General features: G+C 37.8%; 1 protein-coding gene across 1 annotated transcript; it reads left to right on the top strand.

Moving 5' to 3' along the window:
* Window positions 1–17,353: 17,353 nt before the first annotated feature.
* On the top strand, window positions 17,354–17,734 carry LOC138871262 (uncharacterized). Its single transcript, XM_070149136.1, has one exon. The coding sequence runs from the start codon at window positions 17,354–17,356 to the stop codon at window positions 17,732–17,734; it is 381 nt and encodes a 126-aa protein (XP_070005237.1).
* Window positions 17,735–18,655: the final 921 nt, after the last annotated feature.

Genomic DNA, 18,655 nt, shown 5'->3' with positions numbered 1-18,655 from the left:
TGGTATTCCAAGTAGATAGAGTATGAGTAGTGGTAAATAAATTTTTGAAAAATTTGACCGTATGGTCCATTATGGATTTGGGGTCATCTATCCAGTTATTAGAGTCATCTTTAAAGAAAGTTATTTTATTAATTTTTCTTCTATTTGTGACTGTGATTTGGAAATATTTTGTGTTAGCGTCCCCCTCATTCTTCCACATAACTCTAAATCGTAATTTCCAATAGTCTTCCTCAAATTTTAGGATATCATTATATTCTTGTTGTAAAGTGACTTCTAACTCTTGAAGGAAAATGCTAGTGCTATACCTAGGACTAAGCTGAATTCCACCTATCCTCGCTAGAAGCTTTTTTTTTCTTCCTATTAATGTCACCAAAAACCTCTCTACTCCAGGACTTAACATCCTCCTCAAAGGACTTGGTGGCTATTATAAGGTCATTTGTGACCCAATGCTTTTTCACTAATGATATGAACTCAGGGTGTTAGCACCACATTATTTCTAAATGAAAGGGCTTGTCAATATAGGTCATATTTTTCTTTTTGAGAGAAATGAGAATGTGGTTATGGTCGGAGTGAGTTTTTGGTAAGTGGATTATGGAGGCTTCAGGATATTGATCTATCCATTCCGTGTTAGCAAAGACCCCATATAATCGTTCCATTATCATACTTTTGCCTTTTCTTCTATGGTTCGACCAAGTAAACTTACACCCTTTAAAATCTAGATAAAAAAGTTTACAGTAATTTAGGCTTTCTAAAATGCTTTTAGCACGCTTTTGGTTTACTGCCCTGCCACCTAATTTTTCTTGGGCCATAATCACATCATTAAAATCACCACCCATAAGCCAAGCCCCTTTATAAGAGTTGTAGATATTTTTTATATTTTGCCATAAGATATCTCGATTATACTTATTAGTGCTAGCATAGATGGAATTAAATATCAGTTTTTGTTATTTGGTTTTACCTCGATCATGGCATGGATTTCTTGGTTATGCCCAGTGAAGTTGTTGACGATATAGAGAAGTACATCAAATAATGGACATATCTATCAAATTTTTTTTTGGACGAGTACACTCAGGTTACTTGATGTTTTGGATTGTAACACAGACCTTTCTAACTTCTTTCGAATTTTGCATAACAATACTAAAAATTAAAATTACAAGTAGTAAATTTGTTCTTTGTACTTCAAATTTATGTTCTTTGTGTAGTAAAATTATATCATTATATTTTACTAGACATGGTCTAAGTTGATTGTTCTTTATTAAATCTAGATATACACTATATTAAAAGCACGAAGACCCTTAACGAAATGTCGTTCGCCTTTTTTATTCTTCAAAAATAAATTTTACATTAGACAAAATTGTAATTTAAAGTATGTACCTAATATTTAATATTTTGAATCAACTAAAATTTAGGTTATAAAATATTTTCTTACTTGAACTAGGTAAAAAATCCTACAATATTTAAGATATAAAATCAATTAAAATTATTTTTATATAGATTCATTCCTTATTTGATCCATCTAACGTAACCATAATTATATTTAGGAGTTTTCCACGTTACTTTCCTTAATGTATATTGAATGGAACATAATTAAAGACAATATTGAAACATCAACGTTAAAACAATATCAAACAAACAAAAATACTTTATTTATCTTGAATTGTTTGAAAGAAGTAGTACTCCATAATAAATTGTGCATAATGTCTCTTAAGTTGCTCCAACTGCAAGGTCCACTTTTGTCACGATCTCAATTTTTCTCCGTAGGATGTTGTGATAGCACCTAGTCTCTAGACTAGGTAAGCCCAACAATTATGTAGAGATAACCGAAGTAATAATTAAAGGCTCAAAATCCAACAACTAGCTAAAGAAAAATCTCCACAACTCAGTATATACATATTTGCCCAAAATTTGGCAAAATACAAGTCACAAGCTCTATGCCAATATCAAAGTCATCCCTATACAACTGTATCTAGTAAAGAAGGAAAATATAGAAATGGATAAAAGGTGACTCCGAGGCTTGCGGAAGTGGGCAGGTGTACCGTGAAGTCTCCAAATGCGAACTCAGCTCACTGGTGCCGGGACTAATAGGAAGTACCTAGATCTGCACAAAAAGATGTGCAGAAGTGTAGCATGAGTACACCACAATGGTACCCAATAAATGCCAAGCCTGACCTCGATAGAGTAGTGACGAGGTCGGGTCAAGGCCCTACTGAAAATAATAAGAGACATAATGAAAGATTTAACAATAATAATTATCACAAGGAAATGAAACAAGTAAGGAGTAAACCAAGAGTTAGCCAAACAGAATCAAGGCAATTAATACATCACGGAAGGAAACAAACACCCAAAGACAAGTACAACAAATAGAGAAAAATCAACAAGGGTCATTACTGAGGTACCGCATCGTAGTCCCGAATCATAGGAATAACTAACAATCTTTTATTATATCACCGCGGGAGCCTTTACATTGTTTTCAAAATCATTTTCCCGAAATAGCATCCCGTATTTTAGCCCACCTTATCACACTCCATCACTTCTAGTTGTTCCCCTACTAGCCATGCGTATCAATCCCACCTTATCTAACGGTATGCATTTCAACCCCAAAACCTTATATCACCGCATGCGTATCAATATCACAACATTTCACAAATCGCACGTCAAGTAACCAATATCACAACTTGCCAGAGAAACCAAACAAATACAATATTTTCACAGTAAAGGGACCATGGCTCAACCGCAATGTATACCAGAGTTTCAACAAAAACAATCACAATGAACAACTTAACAGAATGATATTTCACAACTTAACACTTTGCCTCAATGTGAATCACAACATTTATATCTCAACATCAATTTCAACAAGAAGATATTCCACAACTTAACAACTTCAAATTAAGAGTTCAACGATAAAATAATGAATACAGAATAAAGGAAACAAGAACTTCAATAAACATGTAAGAGAATAAGACAAGTAGATGTGTGAAAATAGACTAATAATGATGAATATACATGTTAAGATAACTAAATTAAGACGTGAAAGGAATCTACATAGCTAAAATCGGTAATTTTTACATTTAGCAACGTGTACACACTCGTTTCCTTGCATTTATGGAATCCACACATAACAATTATCACAAACAATACCAATCCTAAGGAAAAATTCCCCTACACAGGGTTAGGCAAGTCACTTACTGAGATCACGCTAAATCAATCTACTAGTAGGCCTTTTCCTCGATTATCAAACTCCGAATGGCTCAAATCTAGCCAAAAATAACTTGTTACTACAAATATAAACTATAGAAAACTAATTCAAACAATGAAATTACGATCTTTGCAAAGAATTAAAAAGTCAACCCAAAAAGTCAACTCGGGCCCGCACCTCGAAAATTAATTAAAATTATAAAATTCGAACACCCATTTGATAACGAGTTCAACCATACAAGAATTATACAAATTCGACCTCAAATCGTCTCTCAAATCTTCAAATTTTAGCCTAAAAAGTTTCTACCATTTTCCCTAAATTCCAACTCAAACCATTAATTAAATGCTGAAATTATCAATAGATTCATATAAATTAACCAAAATGAGTTAGGAATTCTTACCCAATAATCTCTCTGAAAATCTCCTGAAAATTCGCCTTGAACCGAGCTTTCTAAGTCTACATTATGAAATAAGAGATAAAACCCTCGTTTTGGAATTTAAGTCTGTTTTCCAGTGATTTCTTCTTCGCGAACGCAGAAAATGCCTTGCGTTCACGAAGCACAAAAATGTTGCTACCCAAATATCCTCTTACACGAACGTGAAAAACCACACGCAAACGCAATGACAAAAGCTCCCAAGCTTTGCGATCGCGAAGCCCTTCTCGTGAACACATAGACCAAATGCATGAGGTCCTCCAGCCTGCCGATCCTCTTCACGAACGTGGCACACTGTATGCTATCGTAGTGCACAAACTCCTAACCCTTCGCGAACGCGTGTCCTTCTTCATTAATGCAAAGGGAAAATCTCCATCAATCCCTGAAGACTTTACGCGAACGCGGGAACACCTTCGCGAATGCGTAGAAGGAAACCAGACCTGAAACCAAAACTTCAGTAATTCCTCAATGTTCCGAAATGCACCGAACATGGTCTGAATTACAGCCGAGGCTTCCAGTGTCACGACCCAAAATCCACTATAGGTCGTGATGGCGCCTAACGCCGCCGTCAGGCAAGCCAGTTGTGAATGATTAACTTAATTACTCATTTTAATATTTGAAATCATAAATTTTATTAATTAAATAGTACGAAATAGAATTTACATGGTAAATGATAATATTCACACGAACTAATATAATGAACAACACGTAAGAACTCCCAAAACCCGGTGTCACAAGTTCATGAGCATTAACTAGGAAATATAATAAAATATAATATTTGTCTGGATACAAGTTAGACAGGAGAATATAAATAACGCTGATGGAGTCTTGTATGCTGCGGATCGTAACAAGGAAGTGCAGCTCACTGTAAAGTTCCCTCAATAACCGCGCCTCCGCACCTAGAGGACCTCCAGAAATATATATATATATATATATATATATATATATATACATACTTACACAATAAGTGCAGTAATTGCAGCATAAGTACGTAAATTAATACGTACCCAGTAAGTATCTAGCCTAACCCCAGAGAAGTTGTGACGAGGGGTCGACATCAACACTTACTAGTGGTCCGATAAGACAGATACTGTAAGAAGTAAACAGATATGAGGCAGAGTAACAAACAAAATAAAAAAAATGTAAATATGTGGTACAATCCTCCTCTCAACCGTAAACTCAAACTCTCGATTAACAGTTCAAACTCCTCTTAATGGACCTCACCAGATATATTGTCATAGTTCAAATCAGGAAACATTCCCAGATACACTGGCTTCTTAACAAATATTACGCACGATTCCATAGTAGTATTTTATAGAAATACCGAGGCGTACGGTCTGATCCCATCATAATATAGTACATAACTATAGATGCATCTATTATATTACCGAGACGAATGGCCCGCTCCTATGAGAGTGTGATACATAATCTTGCCGAGGCGTACGTCCCAATCCATCATAATGTGCGCACTGCCGAGGGTCGAACGATACAAACCATAGATGTATCTATCTTGCCGAGGTGAACGACCCGATCCCATTAGAATAAGAACCTTTGACAGGTCCCTGACCCCACTCATGAAGGGACATGTGAGTTATAAGAAGATTTGGGGAAACCTTTCAATGAAAACGCATAACGCGAGAGAAATTCATAAGAGGAGTAAAATTATTTCGCGGCTAATCACGAAGTCCATCGAATTTCTACAGTAGCGAGTCTATCACTCTACACAAGTCTAGTCTCAATTGTAATGTAAAATAAAGGAATTTAAAGGACACAGACTGCTCAAATAGTACAACTATAGCATGGTGTGAACCTAAGTCTACCCGGACAATAACATGAATCTAGTTATGTACGCCTCTCGTCACCTCGTGCATTGATAAGTGGGGATTTCGACTACTTATTAGTGCTTTCTAGCTTTCGTTTTAGTTTAAAAGCTGTTACGCCCCGCAATATTACGTCGATATAACATTCCGCAGTATTATATTACGATGATGTCGTGTCTTGCAGTATTACATTAAGGTGATGTCACGCTCGCAGTATTAAGTTACGACGATGTTGCACCCTGAAGTATTGTACGTGGAATTTGTCGTAAGGTAATTGACATTAGTCCAAATAAACGATTATTTGGAGGTTATAAGGATTATGCTATTTCACAAGTGATTAGTAACTTCGTGAAGGTGAGAGAGGAAGCACGTCGGAGAAAATGAATTTCATTGAAAGTGGCCAATTTGGAATAAAATACGGGCCGAGCGATAATACCCGATAATTATGAACTAGTACCATGCAAGGTACCATATGACCATGGTAGTATAACATATAAAGTATATATGAAGTATTTTAATAATAAATAAAATTTTAAGTAATTTGGGGTAATTTTTAAATTATGCGGGTAATTGGTTAATTACCGGGTAACTGGACATTACCCGGTTAACTAATAAGTGGATAAAACTTAATAATTATCATCACCCAAATACGTGGCAGCTGACCACATAAGAAAGAAGTGACTAAGTGTCACATTTCTTTATGTGGCCATCTTGGAACAAGTCTTAATATTGTGTAAGAGACAAGTCATAAGACTTAATAAAGTCTCTGATGGAAACCTACGTACTCCCCTTAATGGAAAAAAGAAATTCAAAGATCATTATCCCCATGTCTTAATAACAGAAGCTTAAACTCTTGTTCCAGAAAAGCTTCGCAAAGTTAGAAACAAATCCATTCAAAAGTTCGAAGAATCAAAAGCAAAAATTTCGTTCAATTAACGAAGGTTTTCCAACGGACGGAGTTTTTCCTACTACAGGTATATTAAGGCTAAGCCTTTATTTTATTTTGGAATGATCTCGTAATTATATAAGTTTGATAACGAGTCATAAAGAAAAATTCATATCCCAGAATTTACGTATATTTTGCTAGTCTCGCAAATTACGTATATTTTCCTAGTTTTGTAAGTTACAATATTCTCCTTATCGGGACTTCATATTTAATTAAGTATATTCTTCTTCCAGTCAAGAGAGCAGAGAGTTTATATATACAGTATTAAATTATTTTCATTACCATTGAGCTATAATCGATGGGTAGGCCCCTATTGGGCAACCTCTAATTAGATGGTAAGTTATATACCGAGCCTACTGTGGCCGAACGCTTATGAGTGAGCCCAGTTGGTCGAGAGACAGTGCCTAGTATGGCCGAGCGCCTATGAGCGAGCCTACTACAGTAGAGCAATTATATATATACCGAGCCTACTATGGCCGAGCGCTTATGAGCGAGCCCAGTTGGTCGAGATACAGAGCCTAGTATGGCCGAGCGCCTATGAGCGAGCCTACTACAACAGAGCAGTTATATATATATATATACCGAGCCTTATAGGGCCATACAACTATTTTACTTACTATATTTAGAGAGTTGAGACAGTATCAACAGGTAAGCATATATTCAAATTATCTTTGACTTCCAGCTACTTGCAGTTATTATATTATCAGTTCAATTTTAGCTTTCAGCATATTGCCTTACATACTCGGTATATTATTTCATACTAACGTCCCTTTTGCCTGGGGACGCGGCATTTCATGCCTGCAGGTCCAGACAGATAGGTCAAGAGCCCTCCAAGTAGGCTATCAGCTCAGTGGAAGATGTTGGTGCGCTCCATTTGCTTCGGAGTTGCATGTTTGGTTAGTCTGATTTAGACGTGTATTGTTTGGTATGGTGGGACTCTGTCCCAACCTTTATGACATTTATGTACTCTTAGAGGCTTATAGACACATGTCATGTACGTGAAAGATTGTACGGCCTTGTCGACCTATGTTTTTAATTTATAAATGATCATGTTGGCCTATTAGGCCCGTATGTCACATGTATATGATGATGTAATAAGAAAGATACATTACGTTGGTACTCGGTTGAGTAAGGTACCGGGTGCCGGTCTCGCCCCCAAGTTCGGGGCGTGACAAAAGTGGTATCAGAGCAGTTCTGTCCTAGGGGGTCTACAAGCCGTGTCGAGTAGAGTCTTGTTTATGGGTGTGTCGTGCATCACACTTATAAGCAGGGGGCTACAAGGCATTTAAAATTGTCACTCTTTCTTCTTACTCTAGATCGTGTGGTAGAACTCGGTCATATGAATTCAAATTCCTAAATCCTATTCGTAATAAAACGATACCTATATCCAGAAAGAAGGTTGGAAAGAGAGATTGTTGTGGAAAAGCTGAGTCAGAGGAATTTAATTTTTGTATGATGCCTACGGTAAGTAAATGTGAGGTCTTTAACAGATCATGGGTGTACTGAAAGGTGTAAGCTTCCTGATAAGAAGCCTTAAGGCAAGAGTGCCTATCCATCTTTATGGTAAAAGACAATGAGAGATTAAGAAGATAAATACAAGTTTCAACAAGCAAAGGAAGCAAGATGAAGAAGGGTACGAGGCGCCCAGTTAATGAAGGTTAACGACATTTATAATTGAGGCAGAGGAACATAAGCTTTTTGAGTTATATTCAATAGTAACAAAGGTATGTACAATTGGTCTCACCCATTTCAATCATGCCCTATGGGGCTAACAGGTATAGTTAAGAGAAAGACGGGATATCAAGATCTGGCCAAGGTTAGAGTAACCCAAAATAGTGAATGGATTACTTGTGTTAGTTGACATTTCCGAAGGGTATTATAAATGTGCCAATAGATCTTCTTGTGAGACACCCAGATGGTGCACTCTAGAATATTACGATTGGATATGAATACTAGCATTCAGAAGATAGGCACTAAAAGCCTGGATGAGATAAATATTACCTTAAGTGTGGGTCTCATCCCTAATAGAGCGAGGATGTTGAGAAACCCAAAGAGCCAATGAATGAAGCGAGGAAAGTAAAAGCGAAAGAATTCCGTATCAAAGTTTTCAAAAGAAAAGGGATATGCAAAAATATTAGCAGAATAATGAGAAGAGAGATAATGAAGCATTATGAATAAGGTGTGAGACATGGATGAAAACGGTAGAGTGTTACAGAACCTATAGTCAAATGAAGAAAGAGACGAAAAGTGATGGTCCTTAAGACAACAAAAGAGTATAGGCCATAAGGTTATATCCTCATTTCGAGAAATACGTTCGTGACTCCAACGTGACTACTAGAAGAGAGAGTTAATCCCCAGAGAAATAGAAATCAATATGGGCTGGTAAACAAGATAAACTAAATATGAATTAAGGACTGAATGATTGGAAAATACTCGGCATCATGAGAATTTTAGATTGCATTCCAGCGATGATGAAATAGACAATAGAAGAAGATCTATGACGAATTCAGAGGATGGTCCTTCAGGAAAACGTTTCCCTAAAGCAAGCAATGTGAGAAAAGTTAAGCTTAAGGGACCATATGTGCCAGTTACACTAAAATTCACCATCGCAAGTGAGGAACTTTGTTATCCTTGGTACAAAAGGATTTTCGTGAGTGAGTAAGAGTCATCGATGATGTGAAAGGATGCCAAAGATGAAGAGGAAAAACATCTATAGGCAGTTCGTCGTAGCTCCAAGTCTTAGTACTCCCCTAAAGCGGGGAATATGGAATAATAATAAAAGGAAGAATGCGATAAAAATGAGAAAGGGATACGATTGTACTTATTCAAATGCTACAAATATGCTACGATTCCAGAGCATTCTGCAAACTCTACATCAATGAGAAAGAGTAAGGGTTCCTGCCCAGGATGTTATTGATAATTAAGGAGCCATTACGAGACGTAAGTTAAGACCAAGGAAATAACCCAAGAAAGATTTCCCGGAATATTGACATGAGGATGGGCCAACGAGTAGTTAGTTGTTGATTCAGGAAGAGCCTAGCTATGGCTAGTCAAGAGGATACAGAACAAGACAGTAGGTCGTGCAAGATAAAGATAGTGCAACCCAATATAGTGAATTTAGCCCCATAGTTATGATATTGTAATACTTGAGAAATATTCAAATAGGAGTTGGGGTAGTTAAAGGTAACGTATGAGTGTTACAAAAATAAAAGGTAGTTCCACTGGGAAGACAATCAAAACTTTACTTCAGAAGCAACCGTACTAGTAGATGAGTTTGGAGGTAAGTAACTAAGGATAATTACAAGTGAGCAAGAACATCAAAAATTCTATCGGGAATACGGTATAATAAGCTCGCATATTTACAAGAGTCAAAAGATCCTCCCCAAGTACTACAGTGAAGGACTAGCTGAGGAAATGAGGAAGAAGGCTTCGACCTAAGCATAGTGACCTAGAGAGGGAATGGTCTTGTAACAACAGTTTCACAACAACATTGTACATCCTCCATAAGAAAGAGGAATCTACCGTAGCTAGTGAACGGGAAGTAAAAATCAAAAGGAATATTCGAAGATCATATGAGTTGTACGAAAATTCCGGCATGCGTGGGAGCTAAGATACGCTAAGTACGCATGCAACAAGGGGGAAAAAAGATTAATAAATGTAATATCTTACATTAAAGGAAATATAAGATGGAAAGAAAGAAACTATTTGATTAATGATCTAGAGTTGGTTGCGTTAAGAACTCACTTAAGGGTTTGGAGTTTTATACATGCAGCATATACAGTCGCAGAAGATTCTGGTATAAGTTAAAAGAAAGACTTGAGCCCAGGTCATAAACGAAGGATTAAATTATTAAAGGATTGTATCATGCATATTTCTCAAGCCCATGAAAGGCTAGACAGGATAACTAATACCATGAACCACAGAACGGAATATAGCTTAAGCCTACATAAAGGTTTATCAGAGGGAAGAAGGAAACTAAAGAGTTACATCAACACAGTAAATCAGGAATCTGATTATTGGACCCAAAAGTTATAGGAATCATGATTGAGAACATAGCAAAATCACTCTTAATATTAGAGGTGCAAGAGAGATAGCACAAAGACTATGTTCTATAATGGCTCTACGATAAAGCCAGTTAGAAGGGTTCCAGTCTTATAAGAAGTCAGTATGAAACTCCCACGGGATTGTGTATGTACTAGAGGTGCAAATATTATAATAGAGCTTCAAGTTATGGACGTCAATTACACCTAGGTGGAAGGAAGGTCAAAATAGAGATGGAAGATACAATGCAAGATTTTAAGGTAAGTAAGGTAAAAGTGAACAACGTACGAGATACTTAAAGGCAGAAGATCATAAATAGTCCATACTACAGATAAGAAAGGGCAGTGAGAAGGTGACGAGAATGGATTAATCCTCAGGATTAGGCCCATGAAAATAAGGGAACTAATGGCTTCTCTATGTTATAGTAAGCTCAGTATAGCCTGAATGGACTCAAAGGAGTTACTCTTCATAAGTAGCATTTAGAAGAGATGGAATGATGCCCTAATAGTAGGATAAGGGTGTAATTATGATAAATAAAGGATGACGTTTGGGCCTTCAATTGAATAATAATTTTTTTAAAAAAGAAAAGGGATTCATGAATTATACGGGATCAAAATACTAATGTAAGAGAATCACCTTGGGATGCTATAGAATACGATTATTGAAGTGCAGTATTGCCGCTAAGTGGATTAGAAAAATTACTTCAAATATTCCTTGACGTAACGTAAGCCCTAGGGGCAAAGTATTACGTAAGAAGTTTCAAGTTATCAGTGGTGTATTGTAGATCAATATTGAGGTGAATCAACAATGGATGGACAAAAGTCACAAAGTATGAGATGTGATTAGGCCGTAATGATGAAACATTAAAAGACTTAAATTTATACATATGGAATAAGCACGAGAGTAAGTTGGGATTTGGTAGCAGACCTCATCAACGATAAATTAAAGTAAGAGTTATGGCAGTAGATTCATACGGATGGCTAAATGGACATATGCAATGAGATAAATATTCGTGAATTCAACAAAGTACCGAGCAAAGAACTTCAGTATGAAGCCTAGAGATTGGGAATCCTTACAAGGTCAAAATCATACAGGCTGCATGATGAAAGGTAGCAACAGTTACGATATTGGAAGGATTCCGACTACAAGTTGTGGTGTGAGAAGGAATCCTAAGGGGGAAATGCCCTGGACTTTGGACTTATTCACAGAACAGTCGCCTAGATGGCAAGGCAAGTTCTAGAGTATTCAAAAGATATAAGTTATGAAAATAATAAGTGCATCAGTCAACATTCGAGGATGAATGTTTCAAAGGGGGGAATAATGTTACGCCTCGCAATATTACGTCGATATCACGTTCCGTAGTATTATATTACGATGATGTCGTGCCTTGCAGTATTACATTATGGTGATGTCACGCTCGCAGTATTAAGTTACGACGATGTTGTACCCTGAAGTATTGTACGTGGAATTTGTCGTAAGGTAATTGACATCAGTCCAAGTAAAAGATTATTTGGAGGTTATAAGGATTATGCTATTTCACAAGTGATTAGTAACTTCGTGAAGGTGAGAGAGGAAGCACGTCGGAGAAAATGAATTTCATTGAAAGTGGCCAATTTGGAATAAAATACGGGCCGAGCGATAATACCCGATAATTATGAACTAGTACCATGCAAGGTACCATATGACCACGGTAATATAACATATAAAGTATATATGAAGTATTTTAATAATAAATAGAATTTTAAGTAATTTGGGGTAATTTTTAAATTATGCGGGTAATTGGTTAATTACTGGGTAACTGGACATTACCCGGTTAACTAATAAGTGGATAAAACTTAATAATTATCATCACCCAAATACGTGGCAGCTGACCACATAAGAAAGAAGTGACTAAGTGTCACATTTCTTTATGTGGCCATCTTGGAACAAGTCTTAATATTGTGTAAGAGACAAGTCATAAGACTTAATAAAGTCTCTGATGGAAACCTACGTACTCCCCTTAATGGAAAAGAGAAATTCAAAGATCATTATCCCCATGTCTTAATAACAGAAGCTTAAACTCTCATTCCAGAAAAGCTTCGCAAAGTTAGAAACAAATCCGTTCCAAAGTTCAAAGAATCAAAAGCAAAAATTTCATTCAATTAATGAAGGTTTTCCAACGGAATATTATACAGAGTTTTCTCTACTACAGGTGTGTTAAGGCTAAGCCTTTATTTCATTTTGGCTTGATCTCATAATTACACAAGTTTGATAAAGAGTCATAAAGAAAAATTCATATCCCGGAATTTACGTATATTTTGCTAGACTCGCAAATTGCGTATATTTTCCTAGTTTTGTAAGTTACAATATTCTCCTTATCGGGACATCATATTTAATTAAGTATATTCTTCTTCCAGTCAAGAGAGCAGAGAGTTTATATATACAATATTAAATTATTTTCATTACCATCGAGCTATAATCGATGGGCATGCCCCTATTGGGCAACCTCTGATTAGATGGTAAGTTGTATACCGAGCCTACTATGGCCGAATGCTTATAAGCGAGCCTACTATGGCAGAGTAGTTATATATATACCGAGCCTACTATGGCCGAGCGCTTATGAGCAAGCCTAGTTGGTCGAGATACAGAGCCTAGTATGGCCGAGCGCCTATGAGCGAGCCTACTACGACAGAGCAATTATATATATAGAGAGCCTTATAGGGCCGGACAACTATATTACTTACTATATTTAGAGAGTTGAGACAGTATCAACAGGTAAGCATATCTTCAGATTATCTTTGACTTCCAGCTACTTGTAGTTATTATATTATCAGTTCAATTTTAGCTTTCAGTATATTGCCTTACATACTCGGTACATTATTTCGTACTAACATCCCTTTTGCCTGGGGACGCTGCATTTCATGCCCGCAGGTCCAGACAGACAGGTCGAGAGCCCTCCAAGTAGGCTATCAGCTTAACAGAAGATATTGGTGCGCTCCAATTGCTTCAGAGTTGCATGTTTGGTTAGTATGATTTAGACGTGTGTTGTTTGGTATGGCGGGACTCTGTTCCCACCTTTATGACATTTATGTACTCTTAGAGGCTTGTAGACATATGTCGTGTATGTGAAAGATTGTACGGCCTTGTCGGCCTATGTTTTGAATTTATAAATGATCATGTTGGCCTATTAGGCCCGTATGTCACATGTATATGATGATGTAATAAGAAAGATATGTTACGTTGGTACTCGATTGAGAAAAGTACCGGGTGCCGGTCTTGCCCCCAAGTTTGGGGCGTGACAAAAGAGTATAATTGTATTTTCGAAAACTGATGAATTATGCTTAATTGCAGGTATTTTGAAAAATGAGCCCCCATGATGAAATCCAACTTAAGAAGGAGTGATCTGAACTCAAGGACAAAAACAAGTGCAGAAGCTCCGAAGTGGACTGCAGATTATCATCTACTACCGTAGGTTGTGAAGAAACGACCATCAGAGAAATGTGAAAAGTGCGGTCCAAACATGACATGTACGGTCCGCACATGACATGTGCGACTGCAAAAACTGTCTAAGAGCAAAGTTCCGAGAACCTGCATCTCAAGTTCAACAAAAGTGCGGACCACACAGTTATTGTGGGGCCGCAGTCATATTTGTGCGGACCGCAGAAGAGCAAGGTGCGGCCGCAGACACATTTGTGCGGACCGCAGAAAGAGAGAAGTGCGGCCGCAATTCAGAATTATGCAGCCGTAAGGTTTTCCAATCCTGTAAGGCTTAAGCAAAGTGCAAACCGGACTTGGAATTGTGCATCCCCAAAACCTCTGAAAGGGTATTTTTGTTCGAAAATTTTAGCTTGTATAAATAGAAGAGTTTCACTTTTTAGGTTAAGTTTTGGCATCAGCTGCTACAGTAGACGATTTTATTTACTCTGTTTAGTAGTTTTTGCTATTTTGAGCTTTATGAATATAGATTTCATAATTTTAATTATCAATATAGGTTTAATTATCATTTTTTCTTCCATTTCTTCGATCTTAAGCATGAGTAGCAAGATTTTCACTAGGGTTGTGACCCAACCCTAGAGTGTAATCTTAATGGGTGTTTGATTTATTACTTGTTTATGGTTGAGTGTTTATTATTTAGCCTTGTTATTGCTTTTTGTTGTAGAATTTATGGTTGCAAACATTATTTCATACCTATTTGACTTGGTCTCTACTTGAGAAAGATAGACTTAGTCTAGGAAAACTTGGCTAACAAGAAATTGGATAAATTGAGAGATTGGTAGCCCCAATTAAAGGGTTGAACCTAGAGATAGTAAAGCCCGACTTAAGCTTTGTATCAACAATTTTGTTCAATACCCATTTGGACTTGAGAAAGCCAAATTGGGCAAAATCACTCTTTGGCCGAGAGGTATTGAGTGGGTACTCGAGTGTTTATAGCTATAATACACCCCGACCAATAAAACAAGCTTTAAAGTTTACAACCCGTTAGGCAAACACCTAGGTGAAGGTCATAGCCCTAGGCCTTTTACATTATTTGAAAAACAACAACAAAAACAATTTCCTAGTTTCAATTCTTAGTTGTAATCTTAGTTTAAATTAGACCTAGAAACAACCCAAGTTTGAAGTGCAATTTGAGATAATTCAAGCTCATACATTATAATATATACCATAAGTCCAGTTCATAGCTCCCTATGGAAAATTACCCCGACTCCTTGTTTGGTATTATTATTGCATCGACCGTGTCATTACCTTAAATAGAGGTGTGACTTGGACGAGATCAATTTTTGGCGCCGTTGTCGGGGGGCTAAAAATGGATTTAGCTATATATTTGGTTTTGTGTGTGAATTGTCTTCTTTTCCTTCCGTGTTACTGATTGTTGAGAATCAATTGTAGGTGCAACAATTCCCCTTAACAATGATCAACTCGGAAACATGCCTTTGGGGGATTTGGACGCTGAAGATGACCAAGTTTAAGAGGTTCCTCTTGAACCTCAAGAAAATAGATGAGGCCGACCGCGTCAAGACAATGTCCCAGTTCCACCCCCACATCCACCAAGAGCGGCTCCACACTGGGTGTTGCCGAATGAAGGTTATGCAAGTGCCATAGTCCTGCCTCGCATTAGGGTGGGCAACTTTCAAATCACGAATGTAATGCTAACATTAATAGAGCAACGGGGATTCTTCATCGGGGCTCAGAGTCAAATGCATACAAACACTTGAAGGGGTTTGTGGACACTTGTTGGGGGAGTAAACAGACAAATGCCTCCGAGGATGCTTTAAGGTTGAGGCTATTTCCTTTTTCTCTATGGGGGGAAGCGTTGGATTGGTTAGAGAGGTTTCCAAACCATTCTATCCATAAATGGGATGAGTTGGCGGAGAAATTTATTTCCAAGTTATTTCTCCCGGGCATATGGCTACTCTTAGAGATGAGATTCTAGTATTCAAACAAGAGCCCAATGAGCTGTTGCATGAAATATGGGAGAGGTACCGAACTATGCTCAAATATTGCCCCAATAATGACATGACGGAGGCTATGATTCAACAAACTTTCTTTTGGGGGATCAATACTACCAGTCAGTGCGTGGTCAATCAACTTGTAGGTGGAAATTTCATGACAACACCATATGCGGAAGCTTGTGAGATTTTAGATGAAATGGCGGGCACTTCATCGGTATGGCAAAGTAGGGAAAATGTTACTCAAGGTGATTCGAATGTGATTTACCTACATAAAGAATTGCATGATCATAGGCAAGCCATTTCCGAGTTGACTACCACAATGAATCAATTAGCAAAGGCTGAACTTCAACAACTGCAAAGTCCTAAGAAAGTCAATTCCATGGAGGGAGTTAGTATGATGGTGAACAAAAGAAGGCTCAAGGGTCCACAAGTGCAAAATCGTGTGGAGAATTATAAGCAAGAAGATAGTGGGTTTGATCAAGATGAATCTTGCAATGAACAAGAGGAGGAAGTGCAATACATGAACAACTTTCAAGGGCAAAGAAACAACTCTCAAGGCCTGAATTAACAACAATGGCGACTTCAAGGTAATCAAGTTAATTGGAATTATAACAACCAAGGGAATTGGAATAATAACAACAATCAAGGAAACTAGAGTGGTGGAAATAACCAAGGCAATTAGAGTGGAAACAACCAAGGATATTGGGGAGGCAACAACCAAGGGGGATGGAACAATAATCAAGGCAATTGGGGGTCGGGTTTTCAAAGTCCCCCGATGTATCAATAATCGAACAATCCGCCTCCTTATCCTTCCCATGGTCAAAGTTCTTCCAACAATAAAATGAGACGAATTGAGAATATGTATAAACAAATGATGGTGAAGAATGCCGACTCCGATGCCCAACTAGCCTTGCACAACACATCAATTCGCAACTTGGAAGTTCAAATGGGGAAAATCTCTCAAGCTCTAAACATTCGTCCTAAGGGGGCACTACCAAGTGACACGGTGGTGAACCTAAAGGGAGGGAACAACAGGGGACATGCCATGGTCGTTACTACAAGGAGTGGAAATGGTGGGGATGTACCCACCTCAAGTCAAAGGAAACTTGTGGATGATGAGCAAGTGGTGCAAGAAGATTAGGCCCCGAACAATGTGGTGCAAGCAAATGATGAAGTTCAGATTGATATTAATGATAATGTGGAAGAAACTTAAGAGGAAGTGAACTCGTCTAGGGTTCATATTGTTGACATACCGGAACTGGTAGTGCAAAAGGATAAGGAACCAATACCTAGGCCTTCTCCTCCATATCCTCAAAGGCTTGTCAAGAAAAATGGCGAGAATCAATTCAAAAATTTCATTGACATGATGAAAAGTCTATCAATCAATATGCAATTGGTTGAACCCTTGGAGCAAATCCCAGTTATGCAAAGTTTATGAAGGATTTAGTGAAAAAGAAGCGGTCGATAAATTTTGAAACTATAAAAATGACTCATCAAGTGAGTGCAATTGGGCGTTCAATTGCTCCTAAGTTGGAGGAGCCCGACGCTTTCACGATTCCTTGTACAATTGGAAGTGCCGAGTTTGCAAAAGCTCTTTGTGATCTTGGGGAAAGTATCAATTTGATGCCTTATTCGGTTTTCAAGACTTTGGGAACTGTGCAACCAAGACCCACATCTATGAGATTACAAATGGCCGATCATACCATGAAGAGATCATTGGGAGTGATTGAAGGTGTATTGGTTCGTGTTGATAAATTTATTCTTTCGGCGAATTTTGTCATTCTTGATTGTGAGGTTGATTATGAGGTGCCGATTATTCTTGGTAGACGTTTCCTTGCTATAGGGAAGGCTCTAGTTGATGTTTAAGCCGGAGAAATTACCTTCTGGGTTGGTGATGAAAAAGTGGTTTTACATGTGTGTAAGTCCACGAGGCACCCCAATAGCAAAGAGGTGTGTTCTTTCGTGAACTTGGTGACCGATATGATTGTAGATGAAACAAGTGTTGTGATGAATGTTGATGAGACATTAGAGGCCGTCTTGCTCAACTTTAATGATGATGAGATGGATGGCTTCATGGAATGTGTGAACTCTTTGCAAGAAATGGGGTCGTACACTTATGAACCCCACAAATTGTCCTTGGATCTTGAAAATAGGACAACTCCTCCTAGAAAACCTTCAAGTGAAGAGCCTCTTATCTTGGAGTTGAAGTCATTGCCTCCACATCTTCGGTATGAATTTTTTGGCCCATATTCTACTTTACCGGTTATTCTTTCCTCTTATTTGACTAACGTGCATGTAGACTCTACACTAGCGGTGCTATAAAAAAGGAAGAAGGCTATTGGATGGACATTGGCAGATATTCGGTGGATAAGCCTCGTATTTTACATGCACAAGATTAACTTGAAGGAAGGTGCGAAACCATCTATTGAACATCAAAGGAGACTTAATGAAGCCATGCAAGAGGTTGTCAAAAAGGAGATCGTTAAGTGGTTGGATGTCAGGGTTGTCTAACCTATTTCTGATAGTTCGTGGACTTCTCCGGTTCAATGTGTCCCAAAGAAAGGGTACATGACAGTGGTCACCTATGATAAGAATGAGTTAGTCCTACAAGAACGGTGACCAGGTGGAAAGTGTATATGGACTATCGTAAGCTCAACAAAGTCACAAGGAAGGGCCATTTTCCACTTCCCTTCCTAGATCAAATTCTTGATTGATTCGCCGGCCGTGCTTTCTATTATTTCCTTGATGGGTATTCCAGATACAACCAAATTCTTATTGCTCCATAAG

This window comes from Nicotiana sylvestris, chromosome 6, assembly GCF_000393655.2.
Source record: "Nicotiana sylvestris chromosome 6, ASM39365v2, whole genome shotgun sequence".
Lineage (NCBI taxonomy): Eukaryota > Viridiplantae > Streptophyta > Magnoliopsida > Solanales > Solanaceae > Nicotiana > Nicotiana sylvestris.
This window is presented reverse-complemented; position numbering and strand designations above follow the sequence as displayed.